The 24,877-nt window shown below is 38.2% G+C and overlaps 2 protein-coding genes across 2 annotated transcripts in view; one reads left to right on the forward strand and one right to left on the reverse strand.

Annotated features, from left to right (window-relative positions):
- rtn4ip1 (reticulon 4 interacting protein 1) overlaps positions 1-12,300 on the reverse strand; it is a 25,835-nt gene extending 13,535 nt beyond the window's left edge. Inside the window, exons 1-7 of the mRNA XM_036593187.1 lie at positions 12,009-12,300; positions 9,206-9,357; positions 5,676-5,744; positions 3,996-4,120; positions 2,766-2,814; positions 2,388-2,524; positions 1,155-1,338 (exon numbers count right to left, since the gene is read on the reverse strand). Coding sequence (XP_036449080.1) covers positions 1,155-1,338; positions 2,388-2,524; positions 2,766-2,814; positions 3,996-4,120; positions 5,676-5,744; positions 9,206-9,357; positions 12,009-12,300 — 1,008 coding nt within the window. The remainder of the gene's footprint in view (positions 1-1,154; positions 1,339-2,387; positions 2,525-2,765; positions 2,815-3,995; positions 4,121-5,675; positions 5,745-9,205; positions 9,358-12,008) is intronic.
- qrsl1 (glutaminyl-tRNA amidotransferase subunit QRSL1) overlaps positions 12,274-24,877 on the forward strand; it is a 24,576-nt gene continuing 11,972 nt past the window's right edge. The window contains exons 1-7 of the mRNA XM_036593186.1: positions 12,274-12,866; positions 14,772-14,931; positions 17,359-17,457; positions 17,545-17,641; positions 18,774-18,938; positions 20,845-21,020; positions 22,598-22,710. Of these exons, the coding sequence (XP_036449079.1) occupies positions 12,843-12,866; positions 14,772-14,931; positions 17,359-17,457; positions 17,545-17,641; positions 18,774-18,938; positions 20,845-21,020; positions 22,598-22,710 (834 nt within the window). The 5' untranslated portion in view covers positions 12,274-12,842. The remainder of the gene's footprint in view (positions 12,867-14,771; positions 14,932-17,358; positions 17,458-17,544; positions 17,642-18,773; positions 18,939-20,844; positions 21,021-22,597; positions 22,711-24,877) is intronic.

Genomic DNA, 24,877 nt, shown 5'->3' on the forward strand with positions numbered 1-24,877 from the left:
GTCACGGACTGATTAACCCAATTATAGACATAAGTTAGTTACTTGCAGCTCTAAATTCAATGACATATGTTCCAAATATATTACATGAGATGAGGGTATCTGATATTTAAGTATGCATTAATAAAATAAAGGAATTAATGCTTCCTAAATGCTGGTGTTCTCTTTTAAAAGAATGTGACTGTTTTGATTTCTTCTATTAAAATTACACTAAAGGGAGCTTTACACAGTATCGTAAATCTTAACCAGACAAAAAGCACATTTCTAGAACAAAATCATACCATTTATTTATTTTTATTAATTTTTTTAAACTGTTTTTTCAAAACAGTCTAAAGCCCACGGCAAATAAAACATATTGTAGTTTATTAAGTTTTTTTTAATTGATCAATTTGCCAATTGTTAAAACTAAATCACTAATGTTACGTGTTACCAATGTCAAATAGATTGTGTATGCAAAAGTCTGAACTCCCCCTGGTCTAATGACTTTTGTTGATTTTCCACATGAAAGCAAGGTAATAAATGTAATGTAGTAAGTTTCTGTAGATGATGTTTACTTATTTTCACTTACAAAATCAACATATAATATAATTTGTCCAGGGTGCCCAAATTTTGCATGTCTTCCAGCACTGAGAGCAGATATTTCGTGGTAAGTCAAGACCAAAATTATGTTAAGGATCAAAACATCTGTCTGAGTCACTGGTTAAACAAGCCAACTGATTTAGCGTACGGTCCCTCTGAGCTGAATCTAAATACCTTATATATTTAACCCGTACCCTGATGAAGCAGATCTCTTCTAGTAGGTGAACTTAGTGAATGGCAAAGGAATATATTCAGTCCTGAAGAAAGAAACAAGAAAGAAGCAAAGGTGCCTGCTTTCTCGGAAAGAACACTTCGTGGATTTTGTGGTAACGAGGTGGGTGGTGAGGAACATGACAGTTAAGAGACGGTGGGGCTTCGAGTCAAAGGCTGCCTTCATAACTCAGTACAAGGAAAAACATAAGAGTGGTTTACCTCATCACTCTCTCGCTTTATACCACACAAGCACATTCAGCTCAGACCTGAAAGCACCACTATGAATCCATATCCAACAGAGTTTCAAATGGGGAAAACGTCTGCACTATAACATGGCCTTAAAAATGGCTTGGGCCAGTTGCTACCTTCAGAGCTTTGGTTGCTACGGTGACAGCAGTCTGCATCATTCCGTCAGCAAGGCCCAGTTGATCTGTGTTGCGCAGGAAGGGGGTTACCAAGGTAACGTACTTAGCGCCACACCAGGGTTTGAGTAAGCCTAGGGCCCAATGTTCAGTCTCTCCACCAATATTATCCAGAATCACATCAAACCTGAGGGCAGAGGGAACGAAAAAAAGCAGAAAAGAGAAAAACGCAAGAAAGGAAGCAAAGGCAGGGAAAGGAACAGAAAAAACAGTGAGAGAAAGAGTGAGAAAGTGAGAGAGCGAGAAAGAAAAATAGAGAAAGAAGTAAGTGAGCATCTACAGTCAGGCCTTTTAACATTGGAAAAAAAATATGTTTATGTGCAAAAGTTGTGGCACATTTTATATTGTATGTTTAACTTTTTCCAAGCAAATAAACAGAAACTGTGTGCTAAACTTTATAGAAAAAACACCACATATAAACGCATTCTCTGTAGAAGATCTTAAAACTTTTACAAAAATCTGACAGAATATTTTCCTGAAGGTAATAATTTGTGCTCATTTCTTATGAAAGTAGTTACTGACTTGTGAAGTAACAGACTGTCACTGTTTACTCGCTTTTATCAAATTTCTCATAGAGAGAGAGGAAAAACATCTGCCTTATTACCATTATTCATAAGAATACTTCATGTTTGGCCATTGTCTTTACATTTTGTTTAATGAAGCCATGAGAGGCCATGCATTACAGCGATTTTATCGTATAAGGGTACTGTACAGATCAATGCAAAGCAGACTAAAACCCCTTACCTTTCATAAAATCACTGTAACACATGGCCTCTTGTGGCTTATTGCTTTACTTAATTCAGTCAAGTCAAATTAGGACAACAGATGTTTTTGACCTCACTTTTAAAGCCATTGTTTATGGAGAGGTTCTTACAACAATAAAGATATTCTTGAGTATGATTATACAGACATACTACAAGTGTTCCTGAACCAATACTGAGAATAATAGGATTTCACTGTCTGTTTTCATTAAAGGCTTTTTTATGTCATGTCGCAAAAGTCTGACATGAATATCCAAACTGTGACTTTTCAATCCAGGCTATTCTGGTAAAACCAATCCAGCTTGAGTCATCCAAGTGCAGATGAGACAACAGCACTCCTGCTCTGACTTGATTTCAGAACACCAAACGCCGTGAAATGTAAAACTCTGAGTCATGCTTTGTGAGCTCAACATACTTTTCCAGAGTCTGTAGCTTCTTCTCCACAGGCCCTGCAGTGTAGTCCACAACATCATCGGCTCCAAGACCTCTTACAAGGCGTTCGGCATTCTGGGAGCATGTGACTGTTACATGGGCGCCCCACGACTTCAGCATCTGTAAAGAGATACAGCAGAGTCTGACTTAAAACTGCAACATACTAGCAATGATTAAATGAGCCTGTACTATGCAGCATTCTCTCAATATTGGACACTCAAATTTTAAGACTCATTATCACTATGATTCATTATCCAGCCCTACTCTGAATAAGTCTTGTAACATTTCTGTTAAAGCGATGTAAAAAAACAGAATGGACAGCAAATCTTAGCTGACAAGAAACAAAACATTTGTCTATTACCTGTATGGCAAAGGTTCCAACTCCTCCTGAACCTCCGAGGATGAGAACACTGCATTAAAAAAGAGCAATAAACACCCAGTTTAACAGCGGAGTTTAATTTAAGAGTTTTATTTAATTTACATACCATGGACTGGTTACCCCAGAGCCCACAATTCAGCATAATTGAATGTATTTGGCATTACTTGGATCGTAAGAAGAAGAAAACCAACTTCTAATACTGAACTTTGTAGATGTCTGTCTATATATATATATATGTTAGTATATATACATAGACATCTGCAAAGTTCAGTATATACATACATATATTAAGTTCAGTATTAGAAGTTGGTTAGAAGTTATATATATTAAAGCCTTTTTTTTTTACTTGTACATCAGAAAAGTACACCTTATGCTTAACTTTTAGAAGTCTAGTTATTATTGTCACTATGCTATTTAGATGTAATTACACAGATACAAAATTATATTGTCACATTAATTACACTAACATTGAATTTAAATTCTGTATGAGCAAGTTTGAGTCCAATTTTGATGTCAAAAATGACAAAACAAAAAACATCCTTTACTGCAAGACTGTTTGCACAATTACTTATATAACTTGTCAAATTCAGTTTGTAATAAAAAATTTTCTCCCCCACTAACAAACACAAAGTTTAGACTGAGTAATAATATGATGTTAGTTACTGCTGGCAAAAAACTGCTGTACCTAAGAGCGAACACTAATATTTTAAGCTTTCAGACATAGAACTGTGGGAATCAATTGGATTTTTGTCTGATTATTCATTCCAGCACCAAACTGAATGACCCCTAACTAAACCCCGTCCTGACAGTGTCCCCAGAGCCAGAGCGCCGCTAATTGTTTAGCTGGTCTGAGGAACACTGGGTGAATGTGCCTGTGTTGGGTCCTCCTGTCTCTCAGGACGCTTACATCAGGGAGCTGCTTGGCTCTCTGCCTTTCATTAGCTACGGTTCTTTTTGACATAATGAGGTGGAAGAAATCAAGGAAATCAAAGACCCAGCTTTGGTACCACATAGGCGGGAGGCAGGGGGGACATGGGCACACCAGGACAGCCCAGAGCTGCAGACAAAACGTGTTTTGGTGTTTGGGTAGGTGAACTGAGGACATGTGGTGTATGTGTGTGTGGCTAAGAGACAGAGACAATCAGGGACTAAGTAATGGAGTGAATAGGCAAACAAAAATGACAGCTAAGTAGGGAGAGTTTGGGCACTTGCCGTTTTTTGGCACTGTTGTCTTTGTTGAGGCCACCCGTGTTGACGAGAGCAGACCAGGCTGTGGCTGCTACGTACGGGAGAGACGCTGCATCCACATGACTCAGCGATTTGGGCTTGTGTGACACCTGAGCCAAACAAACACAGACAAATACACACAAACACACACATACAACACATTCAAAAACAGTCATCTTTTATTAAAAAGGAGGACACAACAGCCAGTGACCCATTATAGTCTCGAAAGGAAAACAGCACCCTAACACTGGAGGCTTTGTTTGCATGCAGTAATTGGTTCTAAATTGGAACAGCATCACACAAAAGAGGAGATCATTATTAAGAAAACTGCAGGACAAAAGGCTATGGACTAAATGTTTGGTCTAAAAAACTAGAAAATAAGAATACCTCAAGAAGTCCCCCCCCTCAAGTATAAGAGGTGGTAAAATCACTGTAATGTGCAGTCTCAAGTGGCTTATCGCAATTTACAAAAGCCAACAAAATAAAATATAACAAACTGCACCAATAATTAATAAACAATTCATAATTATTATTACAATAATAATAATCAAATACTATTCTAGGAACAGCACAGGTTTTTTTTAAATAACTTGCATTAAAAAAGAATTCAGTTGATACAAGTACTGTGCAAAAGTAAGTAAATTTATTTAATCTCCAGAGAAAACGGACATAAATTACAAGTACATTACTTTTCAGAATATATTTTTGAAGAGATTATAAATAAGATAATCCACTTGCATAAAAAAGGGCAGGCTAAAATAAATGCAAAAACAGGAGTTCAAAAAATGATTAAAAGATACACATAAAATGGGACAACCACCTGCAAGCTTCCATTTTTGAAAGAGAGGAGAAAATCGAGGTCCACTACTTTTTCAAATCTGAAAAAATCCACAGGTGTTTCTGTCCATCCTTCCACTGTGAGAAGACAAAGCGCTATGGGTCTGAAAGGATGTGTAGCTGCCATAAAGCCCTTACTGAGAAATGAAAATAGACTAAAATGAAGAAATAAAAAAATAATAAATAAAAAATTTTAAAAAAGAGGCTGCTGGTGTTTTAAGAACAATCGACTGACCACCCCAGAGTCCAGACCTCAACATCACTGAATGTGTTTTTCGGATTACTTGGAGCTTAAAATGCAACTAACTTCTAAGACTGAACTTTGGAAGTATGGAAAATATCCCTGCAGTTTTCTTTTTTTAAGAAACTGAAAGAATGTAAGCTGTAATAAAAGATAAAGCAAGGACACAATAAATACTGACCAATTAGATAGTATGTTTAGTTGTTGAGACTTTAGTATAATTTTCTGTTGAATATATTCTGCTTATTCCCTAAAACTGAAAAATAGATAACTTGTACTTAATGGCCATTTTGACTGGAAATTACATAAATGAAGGGTGGTTTCTGACTTAGGCACAGTGCTGTATGTGTAACAGTATTTATCAAGTATTTTTCACTCCTAACATGGTTGATTCAATCCACTTTTAGAATTGGTACTATCCATTTTATACTATATAATACAAGCTTAAAGGTGAGGACATAGATATATATAAAAAAAAGGGTTCATATGGACAGACAGTTGTGTCACTGACTCTGTACATATACTGCCTGGACACAGGCTATGTAAACAACCTAAGCATACACTTTTGTTGTTTTACAGGGTGTTACCTCATTAGCACTCAGCACCACAAACTCTGCCAGACTGCCCTGCTTCCAGGGAGGAATAGCAGCCCACACCTGGAAGACAAAGCAAACAGGAACACGTTAGGACTCCACTAGCTCACATTTCATCTTGGAGGCAGCACTGCATGGTCAGTGGAGTGTGTGGGACCTGCTAGGAACTGGCTTTGTTAGTGTTTACACCACTGAAACCACTGGGACCTCATCAAAAGACCACAACTTAACCCCAGAGGGAACACCACATCATTGATCACATGGCAAAAGGAAATTCATATTGTATATTCACTCCTTTTGTTACTGGGTTCTTTTTAAGTCATGGTGTTATTGTTTCTTATTTGATTTTCACTCTACGCAAAATAAAATGGAGCTTTGCACTTTGTCAACTGTTTTTTGTTCAAATGTTAACTTTTATTGACACAACAGCTATAATTTATAATTTTATAATTTTAAATACTGTTGATGGCATTTAGCATAAATAAGCACACATTTGTGGCATTTAACGTGCTCGTCGATTACATCACTTCACTATTTGATATGGAAAGAATGTGATCTAATAATGCTGAAAATGTGTCGGTTTTTTTGTCATTAACTACCTTTCTGAGCAAGAAAACACATGAACAGGAATATCATTCACACTTCAATACTTATGTCTATTTTATTTTTCTATTTTTTATTTTCTGCAATTCTGTAAGTTTATGTGAAATTATATGTCTTGCTACTGAAACACTGCAATTTCCCTTCGGGACCAATAAAGTTCTATCTATCTAATAAAATTGAAAAATATCACAGTGCATCCAATGATAAAGTGCATCTTTTATACATTGATAGGAAACACAGTAGCACAGAAAGCTCTGAATCCACATGCAACCCCACACCCAGAGTCAGATCATTAGCCAATCAGCGATGCAATCAAATCGTGTGTGAGGGGAAAACTAAACCTACTATCTTTTCTTTTCAAAGACTTTACTCGGAGAGTAACAACAGTGCCCAAATACTAGTGCACTAATGTAAACTTCTCTGTATGCATTTGTTCTGGATATCCAGTCACGCAGACACCATTCAGTTCCACACACCCAGATACTGGACACCCAACACTACTGTGTTTGTGTGTCTGTTGTAAAGGATAGCTTTTGCCCTTTATTTCATCAGTTCTCATTCCTTTAAATCAGGTTACCCTCCACTGTGACACTAACAGAGCACGCCCTGCCCAGCTGAGAGATGCCTGGAGAAGCCTTAAAGAGATTTTGACCTGCTCTACATTCGCCTGGCTCTAGGATGAGGAAAACAAAGTGGACTAGAAAGAGGAGGTAGCACTTCACTAATGGAGCATCCTAACTCCAAAACAATGCAATGTGTTAGGGTGTAATTTTTTAAGCATAAAACACAAACCATTTCTTATTCTTTGAAAGACTTTTTTGAATAGAGCTAAACTGTTGACTATTTCTGTAAGTGTTTAACATTCTGAATAGTATCTTTTTTATTAATAGACTAGCAGAAGAAACGTGCCTTAGTTTTAAATGTTTGTGTATGCGCTGATGCCACCTCTGCTTTGCATTTGCTGTTTTATGCTGCCACGGTGTTATTTTATGGGTGAAAAACAAACACTTTGGATATTCTGGGACTTGCATTTGTTTCTCTTCATTGCTGCTGCTATCACCGTCTGCATGACAGGTAATTTTTCTTTAATGAAAAAGAATGCAACAAAATAACAGACGTAATATGACCCCCATTGCTCCTGTAGTGTAGTGCAATCTGTCGGAATAACTATGTGCATGTGTGCGTATGAACATCAAAACATCATTAACAAAACTGAAAACGCTGGAAAGCTTCGTCACCACCTACATTATGTTATGTTATGCAAGACTGAGTTTTGAGTCAAATATATACCGATCAGGCATAACATTATGACCACCTCCTTGTTTCTAAGCTCACTGTCCATTTTATCAGCTCCACTTACTATATAGGTGCACTTTGTAGTTCTACAGTTACAGACTGTAGTCCATCTGTTTCTCTGCATACTTTGTTAGCCCCCTTTTACCCTGTTCTTCAGTGGTCAGGACCCCCATGGACCCTCACAGAGCAGGTACTGTTTGGGTGGTGGATCATTCTCAGCACTGCAGTAACACTGATGTGGTGGTGGTGTGTTAGTGTGTGTTGCGCTGGTCTGAGTGGATCAGACACAGCAGTGCTGCTGGAGTTTTTAAACACCTCAGTGTCACTGCTGGACTGAGAATAGTCCACCAACCAAAAATATCCAGCCAACAGCGTCCTTGTGGGCAGCGTCCTGTGACCACTGATGAAGGTCTAGAGGATGACCAACACGAACTGTGCAGCAGCAGATGAGCTATCGTCTCTGACTTTACATCTACAAGGTGGACTGACAAGGTAGGAGTGTCTAATAGAGTGGACAGTGAGAGGACACAGTGTTTAAAAACTCCAGCTGCACTGCTGTGTCTGATCCACTCGTACCAGCACAGCGTCCCAACTTTTTTGAAAACGGGGTTGTTGTAAATGGTATTAGCCAATTATATCAGTTAATGGAATTATTAGGTCCTTAAACGAATGCTTACCCCAGCTACGAGGCTAATGTCGCTAACAAATCTTAGAAGGCACCCAACTCTTTTCATGCCAATACATGCCAAAACCTCTCTGCGTCAAGCTCCTCATTAAGATTGTGCTGACTTGTCAATGTGGTTTAGGAGACAGTGTGACATAATGCGAACTATAAAACCAAACAAAACTTCACTGTCTATCTGGTCACTGCAGGCAGGTATTGTGCTGAATTCCAACTCCACTTTGTGCCCTAAATCACATTGACAAGTCTAATAGAGAGCTGGATGTGGTTTGAGCGAGTGGAGAGAAGTTTTGGTTACGTATTTACAAAAAAGATTTGGGTGACTATTGACTTCTAGTGTTCATTAACAACGTTAACCTCATATCAACAGCACTAAACCAAAGGAAAATTTGGACACCAAACATGTCTGAGCTGATCATCTACGTTTGAATTTTCCCCGAATCATTCCTTTAAAATCGGCATCCGAACTGGTCACAACTTCTTCATATTGGTCAGGCAGGCCATAGGGTCAACTGTGGAGGCCTTTGGAGTTATTCCTTCTTCTTTCTATTCTAGTGCTGTGTCCGAAACTGTGTCCTATTTACTCGCCCACTATTTTGGGGTTCTGACATTTTGTAGTGGTGTCTGAAAACATCAAACAATCCACAAGGAACAGTGCACAACTGATGTGCTCTAGTCAACGTGGATACCCATAATGCACTGCACTGTTTGGTTTGAAGATTCACAAGTAAATTCTAGTCCAGCTACACTGTTTATGTGATGGAGTCTGTGGTCGAACAGTAACGAGCGAACTCATATAACGCAGTGTCCAAAATAGTTCACTACCATGAAAAATTCTGTTCCCTATGATCCTGTTCTATATAGCGGTCCAGATTTTCAAATGTAGGGTGCAGAGATTTGGTGGACCATTTCGGACACAGCATAGCTCTCTCTAGTGCCTTACCTCGTCTCCTGGTTTGAAGTAGGACACGTCCAGCCCACACTCCATAATCTCCCCAGATACATCACGACCCAGGATCAGGGGAAACTCGCTGCCTGCTTTGTTGATGCTCAGAGGGTCACGCTTCATGGCCAGGGTTGCAGCTCCATAGCCACCTGTCAGAGGAGAGAAAAAGGAAACACTTGGTCAAGCGCTGAGGGCAAAGAATCTGAACACAGGCGTATGGAAAGACAACCCTCCATCCTGTATGCAGACTCAGCACTTTTATATTATACACGACTGTGTCAGCCCAAAAAAACTTCCTACAGATGTACATCATCCATGTAGTTTTGGCAACAGAAATTACATTGCAGGCAACTCCTAACATAAGCTACACCATGTCAAGCCAGCTTTAAACTGTGCTTCTTTTTCCAGTCAGATACACTATATGGACAAATGTTTTGGAAGAATGTAAATAAAAAAGGATGCAATGTTATACACATCATGAAAACCACAGTTTTGAAGGAAAATACTACAAAGCCCATTTTGAATTTGATGCCACCAACACGTTCCAAAAAAGTTGGGACGGGGGCCTGTTTACCACTGTGTTTCATTGTCTCTTCTTTTAACAACACTCTGTAAGCATTTGGGAACTGAGGAGACACTGCTGTAGTTTTGAAATTGAAATGCTTTCTCGTTCTTGTTTGATACAGGATTTCAGCTGCTGAACAGTTCAGGGTCTCCTTTGCCGTATTTTTCATTTCATAATGTGCCAAATGTTTTCAGTGGTGACAGGTCTGGACTGCAGGCAGGCCAGTTTAGCACCCGGACTCTTTTAATACAAAGCAATGCTGTTGTAATATATGCAGAATGTGGTTTGACACTGTCTTGCTGAAATAATCAAGGTCTTCTCTGAAAAAGACGTCGTCTGGATGGCAGCATATGTTGCCAAAACATGTATATATCGTTCAGCATTAATGGTGCCTTCACAGATGTGCACGTCACCCATCCTATGTGCACTAATGCACCCCTATACTATCATAAATGCTGGCTTTTGAACTGTGCACTGATAACAAGCTTAGTGGTCTTTAGCCCAGAGGACACAGCGTCCATGATTTCCAAAGGCGGCAGTGTTTCTGGACCCTGTTTATGTACAGTTTCTTCTTTACACCTTAGAGTTTTAACTTGCATTTGTGGATGCAGCGACAAACTGTGTTCACAGACAGTGGTTTTCAGCAGTGTTTCTGAGCCCATGCAGTGATTTCCACTGAAGAATCATGTCCGTTTTTAGTGCAGTGCCACATGAGGGCCCAAAGATCATGGCCAGCATGTACTTGTCCCCTGCATACAGAGATTTCTCCAGATTCTCTCAATCTTTTAATGATATTAAGTTCTTTGCTATTTTATGTTGAGAAATGTTAAATGTTAAACTGACTTGTGGCAGAGGTGGCATCCTATGACAGCGCCGTATTTAAAGTCACTGAGCTCATCAGTACGACCCTCTACTGACAGTGTTTGTCTTTTAAGACTGCAAGGCTACGTGCCTAATTTTATACGCCTGTTAGCAATGGGTGTAGCTGAAACACTTGAACTCAATAATTAGGAGGTGTGTCCCAATACGTTTGTCCATATAGTGTATGTTCCACTGAAATGCGCCAAAACCATGCAATCCCTAAGCAGACCATCTAACTGACCTCTGCACAACACAACACTATGGTAACACTAAAAATATAAATGGATATTTTTATCCTAAACAGGCACTTAACAAGTTATTCATTTTGTTATGTAGTATTCAGTAGAACAGCACTGCACCCCCCCCAACCCCCCCCACTCCCCGCCCCAGCCTTGACTCAGGATTTCCTCTCCTTTCCTTTTCACGTGTTTGTCCATCAGTGTTCTATCAGCTATCAGCATGCATTACGCACAAACGTCACTGGGACCCCTCCCTAAGGCAATAAAGGAATGCACCAATGTAATGGCTAATGTGATGTTCAGCTTCCTAGCAGCAATGTCAGCAACCTGGCTTCCTTCTGCATTAGCCAGCTAGTAAAAACACAAAAAACATGTATCACTCCCGAGAGCACTTTTCACATGTTCCTCCCACCTTCAACGTATATCATCAAAAAAAGCTTTTTCTAGTCTTTAAACTGAAATATTTCATACAATTGTGGCACCATTATAGGAAGCAAGTAGGCGTGTTCACAACGGATTTAACAATGGTTCGTTTTTTATTTTGGCCGAAGTGGCACTTTAAAATGAGACACATTGCAAACAACCTTAATAATTAAGAGGTGGGCGATATGGAAAAATGAAATATCATGATATTTCAGGAATTCTTTTTTAATACACGATGTAACACAACATATATATATATATATATATATATATATGTGTGTGTGTGTGTGTGTGTATGTGAATATATATATATTATACATATATATATATTCACATATACACACACACACACACACACACACACACACATACATATATATATATATATATAGAGAGAGAGAGAGAGAGAGAGAGATTTTTTTCTGACAGTGGATAAGTTAGAACAGCCACATTTTTATAATACTATCAAAAACTATGAATCCAATTACTCATATTCAACATTTCACACACTGCGCTGCACTTAACAGAGCTAATGATACTCTCTTCAACCAAACATGCATTTGGAAAGTGATTTTTAAACACTGATAGCTTCTAATGTCCACCATATGCTCAGAAAAGCGTATTGTGACATTGTCACATAATTTATGACAATAACGATAAATATTGTCATACTGCCCAGCTCTAGAACAAGATGCAAGAAACTCCCACTTACCCCTCATGTTTATGTCAAGGGGGTTGAGGCCAGCTGCATGGACTTTGACAATGACCTCGTTTGGGTAGTGAATAATTGGGAATGAGGCATTTTTGGTATATCTTAACACGCTGTTATTGCCATATTTATCAATGACCCAGGCCTGCATTACTGTGCTTCTTCTGGCTGAAGTGCTGAGTGCCCTGAGGCAACTTCCATCCTTTACCAGGGCAGAGTTTACAGAGCTGCCACCCCAGGACAGCTTATGGAGGCTGAACCAGCGGGCGCACATTACCTTTCTAAACACATGCATCACTGCTGTACTAAAACCGTAGCTAAGCTGCTCGACTTTACCGGAGAAACACGACCATCTTACTGCCTCAGACTCTTTGCTCAGCCGTGCAGCGCTGGTTATGTTACGGTGACATCCTGAGAAAGTTCTCTGTCACTTTAGCCGACTGTGCTAACGCTAACGTGTTAGCCTCAGAGCTAAACCGCGACAACTGGAGCGGATTTGTCCCGGCAGGTTCTGAGCTACGGTAATGTTTCGTTAGGTAAAGTCACACTGTGTCGACTTTGACAGGTAAAAACTTGCGTATTTATTGTTTTATCTTAAAATAAAGAGAGAAAACAGCAGCTAGCCGGCTTCGACTTTCCATACACCGCAAAGTCAACTCGACAGACCCGCCAGCGTCACCGTCGACTCGGCCAATCAGAAAGCGGCTCTGTCCCTCATCGACGAATCAGATAGCAGGGCTTCTACACGTGACGCGGGTCAACAGGGGACCAACATGTCAGCCTCCAGTTGAGGAGGGATGCTGTGAACTTTGGAGGATAACGAGAGTTTCTGCAGTAATGCTGAGTCTGACCATAAGAGAGGTAACCTAACCAGATAGATTTGGCTTCGAACATATAGATATAGGTTATATACGCCGCTATACTCGTTTGGTTCGTAGCTTGGACTTAAAATGCTACATTGGTCCAGTGCGGCGCTCTTGTGTGTTCATTAAGATATGAGGTTCATTTTGTTACCTCATGTCTGAACGGAGTATTTCAGCTAATACCTGCTTCATACGGAGCCCCTAAGGTGACGTTGTTTTTTAATAAGGCGTGGCCACAAATTACTATATTGAGGCCACAAATTACTACACTGAGGCCACGATTTACTATATTGAGGTCACAAATTACTATATCGAGGCCACAGTTTACTTTATTGAGGTCACAAATTAGTACGGTGAGGCCACACATTACTTTAGTGAGGTCACAAGTTACTACATTTAGCTCATGAATTGCTATACCGAGGTCATGAATTACTATATTGAGGCCACAAGTTACTTTAGTGAGGTCATGAGTTACTACATTGAGGCCGTGAATTACTATACTGAGGTCATGAATTACTATATTGAGGTCATGAATTACGACATTGAGGCCACAATTTACTATATTAAGGCCACAAATTATTATATATATTATATAATTATTAAGTCACAAATGACTGTATTGAGACCACTTTTTTTCTAAATTGAGGCCAAGATTTGCTATTTTAAGGCCACAAATTACTATATTGAGGCCACAAATAACTGTTTTGAGGCCACTATTTACTAAATTGAGGCCAAGAATTACTGTACTGAGGCCACCAATTACTATGTTGAGGACACAATTTACTGTATTGAGGCCACAATTCACCATATTAAGGCCACAAATTACTATACTGAGGCCATGAGTTATGAGAAACTAAAGTCATGACATCAATATATTAATGTGTCCACTATTTACTAAATTGAGGCCAAGAATTACTGTACTGAGGCCACAATTTACTATATTGAGGCCACAGATTACTATATCGAGGCCACAAATAATGTATCGAGGCCATGAGTTATGAGAAACTAAAGTCATGGCATCAATATATTAATGTGTGGCCTCGATATAGTAATTTGTGGCCTCAATATATGAATTTTGCCACATCTAATTTAAAAATAATTACTGTGTCACCTTAGGAGCTCCGTAGCTTGCTTAAGCCATTAAGCTGTTTGAAGGAGAAAGTCTGGGTAATTAAGCTGTTGAGATGTAAACAAAGTCATTCAGTGTGATTTGATTCATTGTAGAGAAACCCGTCAACCTGCTCTGGTGTCTTTGCAGTGGTGGGTAAATCATGATGTCTTCGGCGCAAATATAGTCATTTTGTTAACTATCCTGAAAGACCAGTGAGCAGACTTAAATCTGAATGATAAATCTGAAAAAACGTTTCTTGGATACTGTTTTGCCTTACAGCACCTTGGCGTGTACCTCTCCACCATGAATGGATTTTAAAAAGTACCGTTTAGGCCAAAACCTTAAAAAATACGTCTCAGGTATCAGACGATATATTTATAATTATTTGGTGTAAAATGTAAAGCATGAAGTGCCAGTAAATTCCTTCCATATATTTGAGTATAAATTGCATGCATAGTATATAAGTGTAAAAAGTGTATATTTAAATGTGAATTTATACTCAAATGCAACTTTCTGTGTTAGTATATGTCAGTACATTTTGTGGGTATATGGGTATAAATTGCATATGAAAACATATCATGGAAATTTTTGACTCAGAATAAAAATTCATGATCAGTTGTATCATTTGCATTTGCCATTTCATATTGCAGGATTCCACTATTTGCATATTACCTTGCCATTTTACATCTGGCATTTACGTTTGAATCTGGCCTGTAGTTTGCTTACGTAGATGCGTAGATTTGTTAGAAGAAAGGTGTAAAAGTGAGCCTTCGACTTTGTGCTGCTGTCCAGGTCTCTGCAGCTCTGAGGGAGGGAAAGCTGTCGGCCACAGAGCTGTGCAGAAGATGCCTCAACCGCATCAAGAAAACACGCTATCTCAACGCCTACATCACTGTAACAGAGGACCTGGCCATGAAACAGGCGCAGGAGGCAGAGCTCAGGCTAACCAGAGGTGTGTATGTGGAAGTCTGCAGCCACACCAGCCCTTTATAGACGTAACAGGATGTAGTACATCACAGAGACATGTTATGATCTATCAGACCACCTTCTGAGGTGGTCAGGCATATATATACGACCACACAACATCTGTAGCGTCCCCAACAGCAATGAAGGAATGCCTTAACCCTTAGCTTCAGAACATGATACACATATCAGACCATTCAACAGACCCATGTGACATCATCGAGCTGTGACATTCGCATCAGTGAGTAATTTGGCTCGGAAAATCACCCAAAATCCTGATATTATTGCTCTGTTTTTTGGCCTTCATATTCCAACAAAGAGTTAAAACAGCGACATGATTCACACATCAGATCATCAGACTCTGCTTCACCATCCAGAGTGATTTCATCCACCTGTGACCATCCATCAGCCAGAGATCCAGCTCCAAAATCACCCAAACCCCACTCGCTACTGTTATATCACATCTCTGCTTTTAGCCTTCATATTATAAACAAAGGGTTAAAAATAGCGACATGATTCATACAGAGAAACCTGCCATCGCTAGCCAGAGTGAGAGAAACCAGCTGTAACATCCCACAACCCAGAAATACAGCATAAACACACAGCCAGATCACTGTAAAACCCACTATTAGCTCTCTGCCTTAGCCTCCATATGGCAACAAACAACTGTGTCATCATAGCAGAGCATGTGCTAGCTTATTTTTTGGCCTCTCTCTTGTTTGTCTAATGTGTCTCTCTGTCCACTTAGGATCAAATCACTCAAGACAGTTGTTAATACTAATAGAGGTGAATTAGTTGCATGAGTGGAGGTTGTGAAATGTAATTTATAGCTTGGACAATATCACATTCAATAACAATAACAACACGGCACTCACTTATTCCATTAGTGTGATGTTGATCGGAATAGGACTGCTATTCAGCCATTTATAGAAGACCCACAATTACATTCTCTCCACAGTCAGACTTGTAAAAACTACAGACTTGTAAAAATTGCAGATTCAAATTTTGATTACAACACCATCTCAGGTAAAACAAATCATATAGGCTAAAATAGAGCTTAAGTTATAATGACAAATAACGACAGTCGTATCTTACTTTATTATTTAACATATTTACCCCCCATAGTTTACATTGCCATATACTTCTTGAATAAATGGTTCAAACAATTAAGGCAAATCTTTATATTTAGCAACCTTCTTTATTGGGATGAACTTCAGTCACATGTTTTCTTTGGCTGCTGCTCAGGCATAAAAAAGTCAGAAGTTATTATAGTCCATTCATAAACAATAATGCAGTCTTACTTTAAAAACTCACAGATTTTACACAGCCATGTCTTTGCTGACCACACCATTTCAGCAGTCAAGGTAGTTGGTAATTAGACTGACCATTAATGGTTAATGACCTTTGTTTTCCGTCAGTTCAGGTGTTGGTTTGTTCTGCGCTGTTTTGGTTTCCTGGCTCATCACAGTATAATTCTGTTCTGCTCCTGAAATGTTCACATGGTGACATTTTTAAATGGTGTATAAAAATAAAATCAGTAAAAATGCTATGAGTGTTTCTTATGGAAAGCAACATATGAAATAATAATTTTAAATAATTATAAAAATAAAATAATAATAAAATATTAAAACTGTGCAATATATGAATAATAGTATTTTTTGATAATACAATTCAATTTAAATCAGTTACAGTTCATTTAATATTTATATAATATATTAAAATGTGCAATATATTAATACTATTTGTTGATTGCATTCAATTACAGTGAATTCAATATAATTAAATTATAATTTATTTAATATTCTTAAATTAAATATTAAAAGTCAATATATGAATAATAGTATTTATGGATAATAGTAAAAGTCAATTATGTGAATTCAATTAAATTCAATTACAGTTAATTTGATATTTAAATAATATATTATATATTATTATATATATAAAGGTGTGCAAAACTATCAGTAAATAGTATTATTAATAATAAAAATCAATTAGAGTAAGTTTCTAGCACCTTCAGTGTTTCGTACCATAATAATAATAATAATAATAATAATAATAATAAAATGCAGAATTACATGACAATTAACCCTAATAGTAATAATGAAATAATAATAAAAAGAAGAGAAATCCCAGTATAAAAGATTCTAAAAGACTTTCTTAATATGACTTATCATCATATCATATTTTCAGAGCTAGTCCTGGAAAAATCCAGATCTTTTTTGGGGGTTCTTTTTTTCCTCAAAGCTGTATGTAACTACAACCATGTTTACCGGGTTCATTACCATTATTAGCATTAATAATGCTGTAATAATGGTGTGTTTAATGGACAATACCTCATGACTAATTGCTTAAACAGTGAGTTATATATACTATTATTTGACTTTGGGTTCTATCTACGTCTGTTTGTCCTCCTCAGGTAAACCTCTCGGTCCGCTGGACGGTATTCCTTTTTCTGTTAAAGACAACTTCTGCACGGAAAACGTAGAGACCACCTGCGCCTCACACATGCTAAGAGGTAATCAAATAAAGAGACAAAGGAAGCTTATAAATGAAGATTTGTTTGTCTCACCTGGCTCATCTCATGTGTCTTTGTTGTCTGTAGGTTATTTTCCTCCATTCAGTGCCACGGTGGTGCAGAAGCTATTGGATCAGGGTGCTGTGCTTGTAGGGAAGACCAATTTAGATGAGTTTGCTATGGGGTAAAATGGCTTTTTATTACATTATGTCATAGCTATCTGTCATATTGAGCTAGTATAGGACAGTGGTGAGGCTGGGAATCTCTGACCTCACAACATTTTGATCTGATTACAGTTCTTCTGGAAACAATTCAATACATAAAGTAATCTCAGATTGCACCAGTTTTGGTTCTTCTGGTACGATTTAGCATAATTTTTAACAATATTCAATAAAGACACAATTAAGAATTCATCAAACTGAGCTTTAATTGAAAGCTAGACTAAAAGAGCAGTCATGGGCTGGAGGTTAGGGAACCAGCCCTGTGACCGGAAAGTCGCCAGTTTGATCCCCTGAACCGACAGTACACGACTGAAGTGCCCTTGAGCAAGGCACCTAACCCCCAGCTGCTCCCTGGGCGCTACAGATAGGGCTGCCCACCGCTCTGGGCAAGTATGCTCATTGCTACCTAGTGTGTGTGCATTCACTAGTGTGTATGTGGTGTTTCACCGTACTCATGGGTTAAATGCGGAGGTGAAATTTCCCCGTTGTGGGACTAATAAGGGTCACTTAATCTAAACTTAATCTAATCTAATCTAAAAAGATACAGTCATATGCAAAAGTTTGTCATCAGTTGTCATGTTTTGTTGATTTTCTAAGTGAAAATAAGTGAACACGTCCTTTACAGAGAACACACTTCTGCACATTTTAATGCACAATTACTGTTTATTTGCTGAATTTAACAGATTGAGGAAAAAAATACATAAAACGTGGCCTGTGCAAAAACAATGACATATTTAATATGTTACGTTTTATTTATATAAGATGTTAAACTCAGCAAATAAATAGAAATTGCACAATATATGTTAGTGTTAACTTATTTTCACTTAAAAAATCAACAAAACGTGGTTTGATTAGGGGTGTTTAAACCTTAACATATGACTGTAAGTTTTTAAGCCATGATTTAAGATTTTTAAAAATATTTTCCTTAGTTCTCTTCACTTTTGTAGCACACAAGTTAGAATATTTGTATGTTCTGAATTGAATTGGATTGGAATCGAATGGATTATATGTTGCCAATTGATATTGATAATATTGAGTCTCTCTCTCTCCATGTCTCTCTCTCTCTTTCTCTCTCTCTCTCTCTCTCTCTCTCAGATCGGGCAGTATAGATGGTGTGTATGGTCCAGTGCGGAACCCCTGGAGTTACGCTATCTCGTACCGTGAGCAGAGCAGGAAACAGGATCCTGAGTCTGATTGGGTGATCGCAGGCGGGAGCTCTGGAGGAAGTGCGGCTGCTGTGGCCTCTTTCAGCAGCTTCATGTGAGTTTTCCAGACAGTCCTTGCGTCACCATGACAACAGACACTCCATCAATACAAAAACAAAAGGACACTGAGTAGGAAGACACTCTGAGAAGATCATTACTAGACACAGTACTACTTTTACATTAGAACCTTGAGTAACAGGCGATACTGATAACAATCTGATATTTTTTGTTTAAAAACAAATATGCATTTGGCTGACACTGTTATCCAGAGCGATCCAGTACCATTATGTTAGCCAGCACCGTTAGGAGTCTTGCCCAGGGACTCTTATTGGTATAGTGTAATGTGCTTGCCCAGGTCGGGGATCTGCTACCTACTACACTGCTACCAACAGCTGACCTTCTACTAGTCTAACCTATTAAACGTCATATTTAATGTACTAAGATCTTCAAATGCAATGATATGTCTCTACAAATGAAGATCAGAACTGGCCAGGATAGGGTCTACTCTGTGCTTTTTACTGGTGTGGAATCTAGACAATAATTAAGGGAGGCAGAAAAAAAATAGATGCCTTTGGACTTTTGTATTGGCGAAAAATGAATGGATCCTCAAATAAATGAAGCTTCACCTCTCACTCGAAGCCCAGATAACCAGCCTGAAGCTCTTATTTTGGACATATTCTATGACGAAGACAGTTAGGCATGAAAGAGTTGAAGGTAAAAGAGGAAGAGGATGACCAGCACCAAGATGGATGGATACAGTGAAAGGAATCATGAACCAGCCATTCAGAAGCCTGAAGACCCAAAGAGAAGACAGGATATTTTGGAGAAACATTATCCATATGGTAGCTAGAAACGACTTGAATGCACCTATAATAATATAATAATTTAAGCTTTAAAATGAGATTCATTCATTCATTCATTGAAGCACTTCACTTAAGATGAGCATCTAAAAGTAGGCCATTATTCTGAAACTACACTGTTAGAAATAAAGGTGCTGTACATTTTCGTTCATCAAGGTACAAACGATATAAATCGCTGCTGTTGAAAGAAATCCTTGTATGTCCATTTTTGTGTTTTTTCTGTTTTTGACATAATTTGAAAATACCTGTTGTTCTTTACATTGTATGTAAATTTCATGAAGAATGGACCAAAAGAAATCGCTCAAAACGACTTGGAAAAAATTCTGGTTCCATTGACTTACATTAAAAGTAAAGTAGGTTTTTTTTCCTTCTCCTGTAAAGTTACCTTTTTGGAAATACAAGGTTTTCTTCTGACAACAGCGAAATGTTCCCTTAAAGGTACAACAGTGGTTTTAAGATCCAATTGTGTACCTTAAAGTTCATATTTGTACCTTTTCATAACCCAATGTTTTAAAACAGAACAGTAAAATAAAAAGCCTGGAGACGAGACGGGGTGTGTGGAGTCAGTACAGCTTAGAAAATATCATTTCAATGGATTATGGTTCAGTTATGTTCCCTGACTAAAGGTACTGAGATGTACCCTTGAGGGTACCACCCAAGTGACAAGAGGGGTCCCGCCCCAGTGACAGTTTCAGACCTTTTTTTCTGAGAGTGTTCTAAAAACACTGTACTACATCTCAGGAAGAAATACAGAGATGATCAGATTCCTGCTTTTTTCTCCTTTTTTAACCGATTCAGCATTTTCTGCTGATATCAGCCTGATACCAATACCCAGTCCATTGAAAGTATAGGATCTGCCCTTTCAATGAGCTACAAGTGAGCAACAGTTAAGGTGAAATTACAGCATGCTTGTGTTGTTGGTGCTGATAACTGCAACTTCCAAGAGTTAGTCAAGGCCTTCAGGCCATCTGAATAGTGAAGCTATGGATGTGCTTCACTTCAGCTGATAGCAAATACGTTACTGACAATTAATGCATGTTATATGCATTTTATCTGTGTGTGTTTAGATACAGATTCTGACTCTTTGCATACGTGTTTCAGGGCACTGGGGTCTGACACAGGAGGCTCTACACGTAACCCTGGCTCCCTGTGTGGGCTGGTGGCTCTGAAACCCACCTATGGCCTGCTCTCACGCCATGGCCTCATCCCTCTGGTCAACTCCATGGATGTCCCAGGCATCATGACCAGGACTGTGCATGACGCAGCTACAGTGCTGGGTGTGTTGGTTACAATTACACTACAAACCTGATGACTGTACAGTGTGTGTATGTGTTCAAAGGCAAATTGCACTATTAAGCTGTCTTTGTTGAAACTTTTATGCAACTAGTTGCCTGTTGTGAGTTGCCTGCAACATACTGTTCATGCAACTTGACAATTACATAAGCAATTCAAAAACAGTCAACACTTTTAATTACTCTAGTTAGGCGAATTAGTAGCTCATACTTTTTTATACTCTGTATAAAATTAGGGTGTGTCAATAGAGGAGAAAACAAATCTAGATCGCAAGAACAACAAGCCAACAAATATGAATAAACAGTGGCACAAATAGCCTCTTAAACAGCTTGTTAGCGTTAGCTGGATAGTTAAGCCAGCTGGTTATAGAAATGTTAGATATTTTGCTGTCATGGCTCAGCTGACAAAATAAAAACCGCCAGCCTTACATAAAGTCCATCGGGAGGAGCTCCTTTTTTGAGTGTCCAACAAACCATCCTCTGTTTTACTTTCTTGTACGTTGTTCTGATATAGTGAAATCAAGCATTTGATATAATCATGTGATGTGTTTGCAGCATTTTGATTGGCTGTTTCATGAAACTTGTTCCACGAAGTTGAGACCGTTGCAGCCGTTGCGAGTGAGTTTCAACTGAGTTGCAGGACACTTTATTTTATTTCTAAGTTTCAAGCAACTAAAGTTTTACTGGGAAAAGCCAGCATCAGAAGTAGTTCTGTGATTATTATTTTAATGATCTAGTAACAGTAAATGTTTCCAGTTATCAGGTCATTTATTGATAACCTGATGACTGAGGTTGTGATGACTGGACTCTGCAATCTTGATGTTTTCATACCAGTTCACTCCTCCATGACATCACATGCCTTCACTTTCTACTTTCTACTTCTGGAGAATCCAATGATGTGGATGACTGAAAACTTTCACAAGCATTATATTTTAAGGATTTTTTGGATCTTGGAATTACCTAGAAATCAATCACAGAATACAAATTCTGAGTTTAGGTTTAGAGAACAGCCCCTAAAACCTCTTAAAGGCATCCTGAGTGGATTAATGTGGAACAGTTTGTTGTAGAGAAGGTTGTATTTTGCATAGGAAACCAGGGGACACGATGTCCACAACACAAATATACCCACTTTATTTACTATCCAAAATCACTAGTGAACCTACACACGTCTTCTGAGTTTGAATATGTAACGCTGATAATGATAAAATAGTGTTAAATCGGGAAAAAATTGTTTTCTTTGGGGGCTATTTTGCCTAAGAACACCCTGCACCTACCTCTCCGCCATGAATATATTTTAAACCTATAACAAAGTTTTAGCCAAAACCTTATTTAATGGAATAACTTTCTGTAAAAGAGCCTTTAGAGGTGTTAAACTCTTCAGATGTCTGGTTCCTATCACCACCACTGTGAACAATTCTTACTTGATACATTTCTCGAGAATGGAGCATTTCACACCAGACCACTCTGAATGACTTTGTTAACATCTTAACCCTTTTAATTATGCAGAACTTAGTGAACTGATTAGAGATTTGAGTGAGTGAGCGAGCGTACTCTCTCTGCAGGTATTCTCCAGGGCCGTGATGAAAAAGACTCCACTACAGTCGAATCCCCTGGCTTACCGTCTAACCTTCCAGAGGAGTTTGATGTCAGAGATATTTGCGTGGGCGTACCAAAGGTAGCGTAGTCTTACAGTAATCTACTCTTGTGATCAGCTAAAACCAAATCATGCATCCATTATCATTCTTCCATGATCCCGTTTTGCTCCGGTTTTGATGAGAAATTTGATAGCATGTAATCATGCAAACACAAACACTTCCTCGGAAAACCTTTTTGTTTTCATAAGCAAATCTGTTTTGATACTCACAGTTTGGGCATTTGATTTATTTTCTAACTGAATAGAAGTTTTTGTGGTCCCACTTTATATTACACGTCTCTAATAGCTGTGTAGTTACACATTCACAATACATGCAACAACATTGTAACTACTGGTGACATATTCACTATTACAGATGGATTACAGTAGTACAGCATACACAAATGCATTTGTATCAACTTCAGTTTTTGTTTCTGTAATTACACAAATCTATCTTAATAACAACATATTGGGTCTCACTTTATTTGGATGGTCCACCATTGTCCTCTTTAGATTATCTACAGATGTTCAAATTCAGTTCAAAATGTTAACAAACTGTCTGTTGAAACGGTCTTTTCAGTTGATTCTGAACAGTGGTTAGGTTTAGGATTTGGACCAGGGTTAGGGATAGGAGCAGGGTGAGGGTTGGGTTTAGGTTTTAGGTTGAGGTTGGGGTTAAGGTTAGGGTTAGAGCCAGGTTTAGAGTTAAAGAAAATTATGGTCAATTTAGTAGATATTTAGTTGAATGTAACTTGAAAATACAACCGCATTTCCAAAAAAGTTGGGATGCTGTGCAAAATGTAGATAAAACAAAATGGAATGATGTGCAAATCATTTAAACCCCATTTTTCATTTAAAATAGTACAAAGACAACATATCAAATGTTGAAACTGAGAAATTTGATTATTTTTTGAAAAATATATGCCCATTTTGAATTTGATCCCAACAACACGTTCCAAAAAAGTTGGGGCGGGGTCATGTTTACCACTGTGTTCCATCACCTCTTCTTTTAACAACACTCTGTAAGTGTTTGGGAAGTTGGGACGGGAGCAACAAAAGGCTGGTAAAGTTGTGTAGTGCTAAAAAAATTTGTGATTTTTTTGGAAATCATGGATACTGTGTCCTCCGGGCTAAAGATCACTCAGCTTGTTATCAGTGCACAGTTCAAAAGCCAGTATTCATGATGGTATAGGGGGGTGTTAGTGCACATGGCATGGGCGACATGCTCATCTGTGAAGGCATCATTAATACTGAACAATTTATACATGTTTTGGCAACATATGCTGCCATCCAGACAACGTCTTTTTCAGGGAAGGCCTTGATTATTTCAGCAGGACAATGTCAAACCACATTCTGCATGTATTACAACAGCATGGCTCTGTATCAAAAGAGCCTGCCTGCAGTCCAGACCCGTCACCCATCGAAAACATTTGGCGCATTATGAAATGAAAAATATGACAAAGGAGACCCTGAACTGTTCAGCAGCTGAAATCCTACATTAAACAAAAATGGGAAAATGTTTCACTTTCTAAACGACAGCAGTGTCTCCTCAGTTTCCAAACGCTTATGTTGTTGGCATCAAATTCAAAATGGGCATATATTTTTCAAAAAACAATAAAATTTCTCAGTTTCAACATTTGATATGTTGTCTTTGTACTATTTTCCTTAAAAAATATGGTTTACATGATTTGCACATGATTGCGTTTTATTTTTATTTACTTTCTGCATAGCATCCCAACTTTTTTTGAAAATGGGGTTGTAAATTAAGTATCTGCAAAGCATCTAAAGTGGACTATCCAAATCAAGTGTTACCACATTTTTTAACAGCGTATTAATTATCTCATGTAATTACACACATAACTGCTGTTGCTGTCTAAATGCCATCATATTACAGTATGGTTTAAAGTCAGAACTTTGGTTACCATGTCCAACACAAGCATACTACAGCTAGCTAAATGTTAGTAAAGTTGGTATTTCCTGTGCAGATCCAGTGCAACTACTCTTATAATGTAAGTAACTCCACACCTCCTGTTAAAATCGGAAAAGTCTTGTTGGAAAAAACAGCAGTTTGCCCTATTACACATGTAATTACGTAAGAGAAAATAGTCTGTTACAACTGTGAAGGTACACTTGTGTAGTCACATGAGTAATAGCACATAAATACATAAAGCTATACTACTGTAATCCATCTTTAACAGTGAACACATCA

Source organism: Colossoma macropomum, unplaced genomic scaffold (genome assembly GCF_904425465.1).
Source record: "Colossoma macropomum unplaced genomic scaffold, Colossoma_macropomum, whole genome shotgun sequence".
Taxonomy (NCBI): domain Eukaryota; kingdom Metazoa; phylum Chordata; class Actinopteri; order Characiformes; family Serrasalmidae; genus Colossoma; species Colossoma macropomum.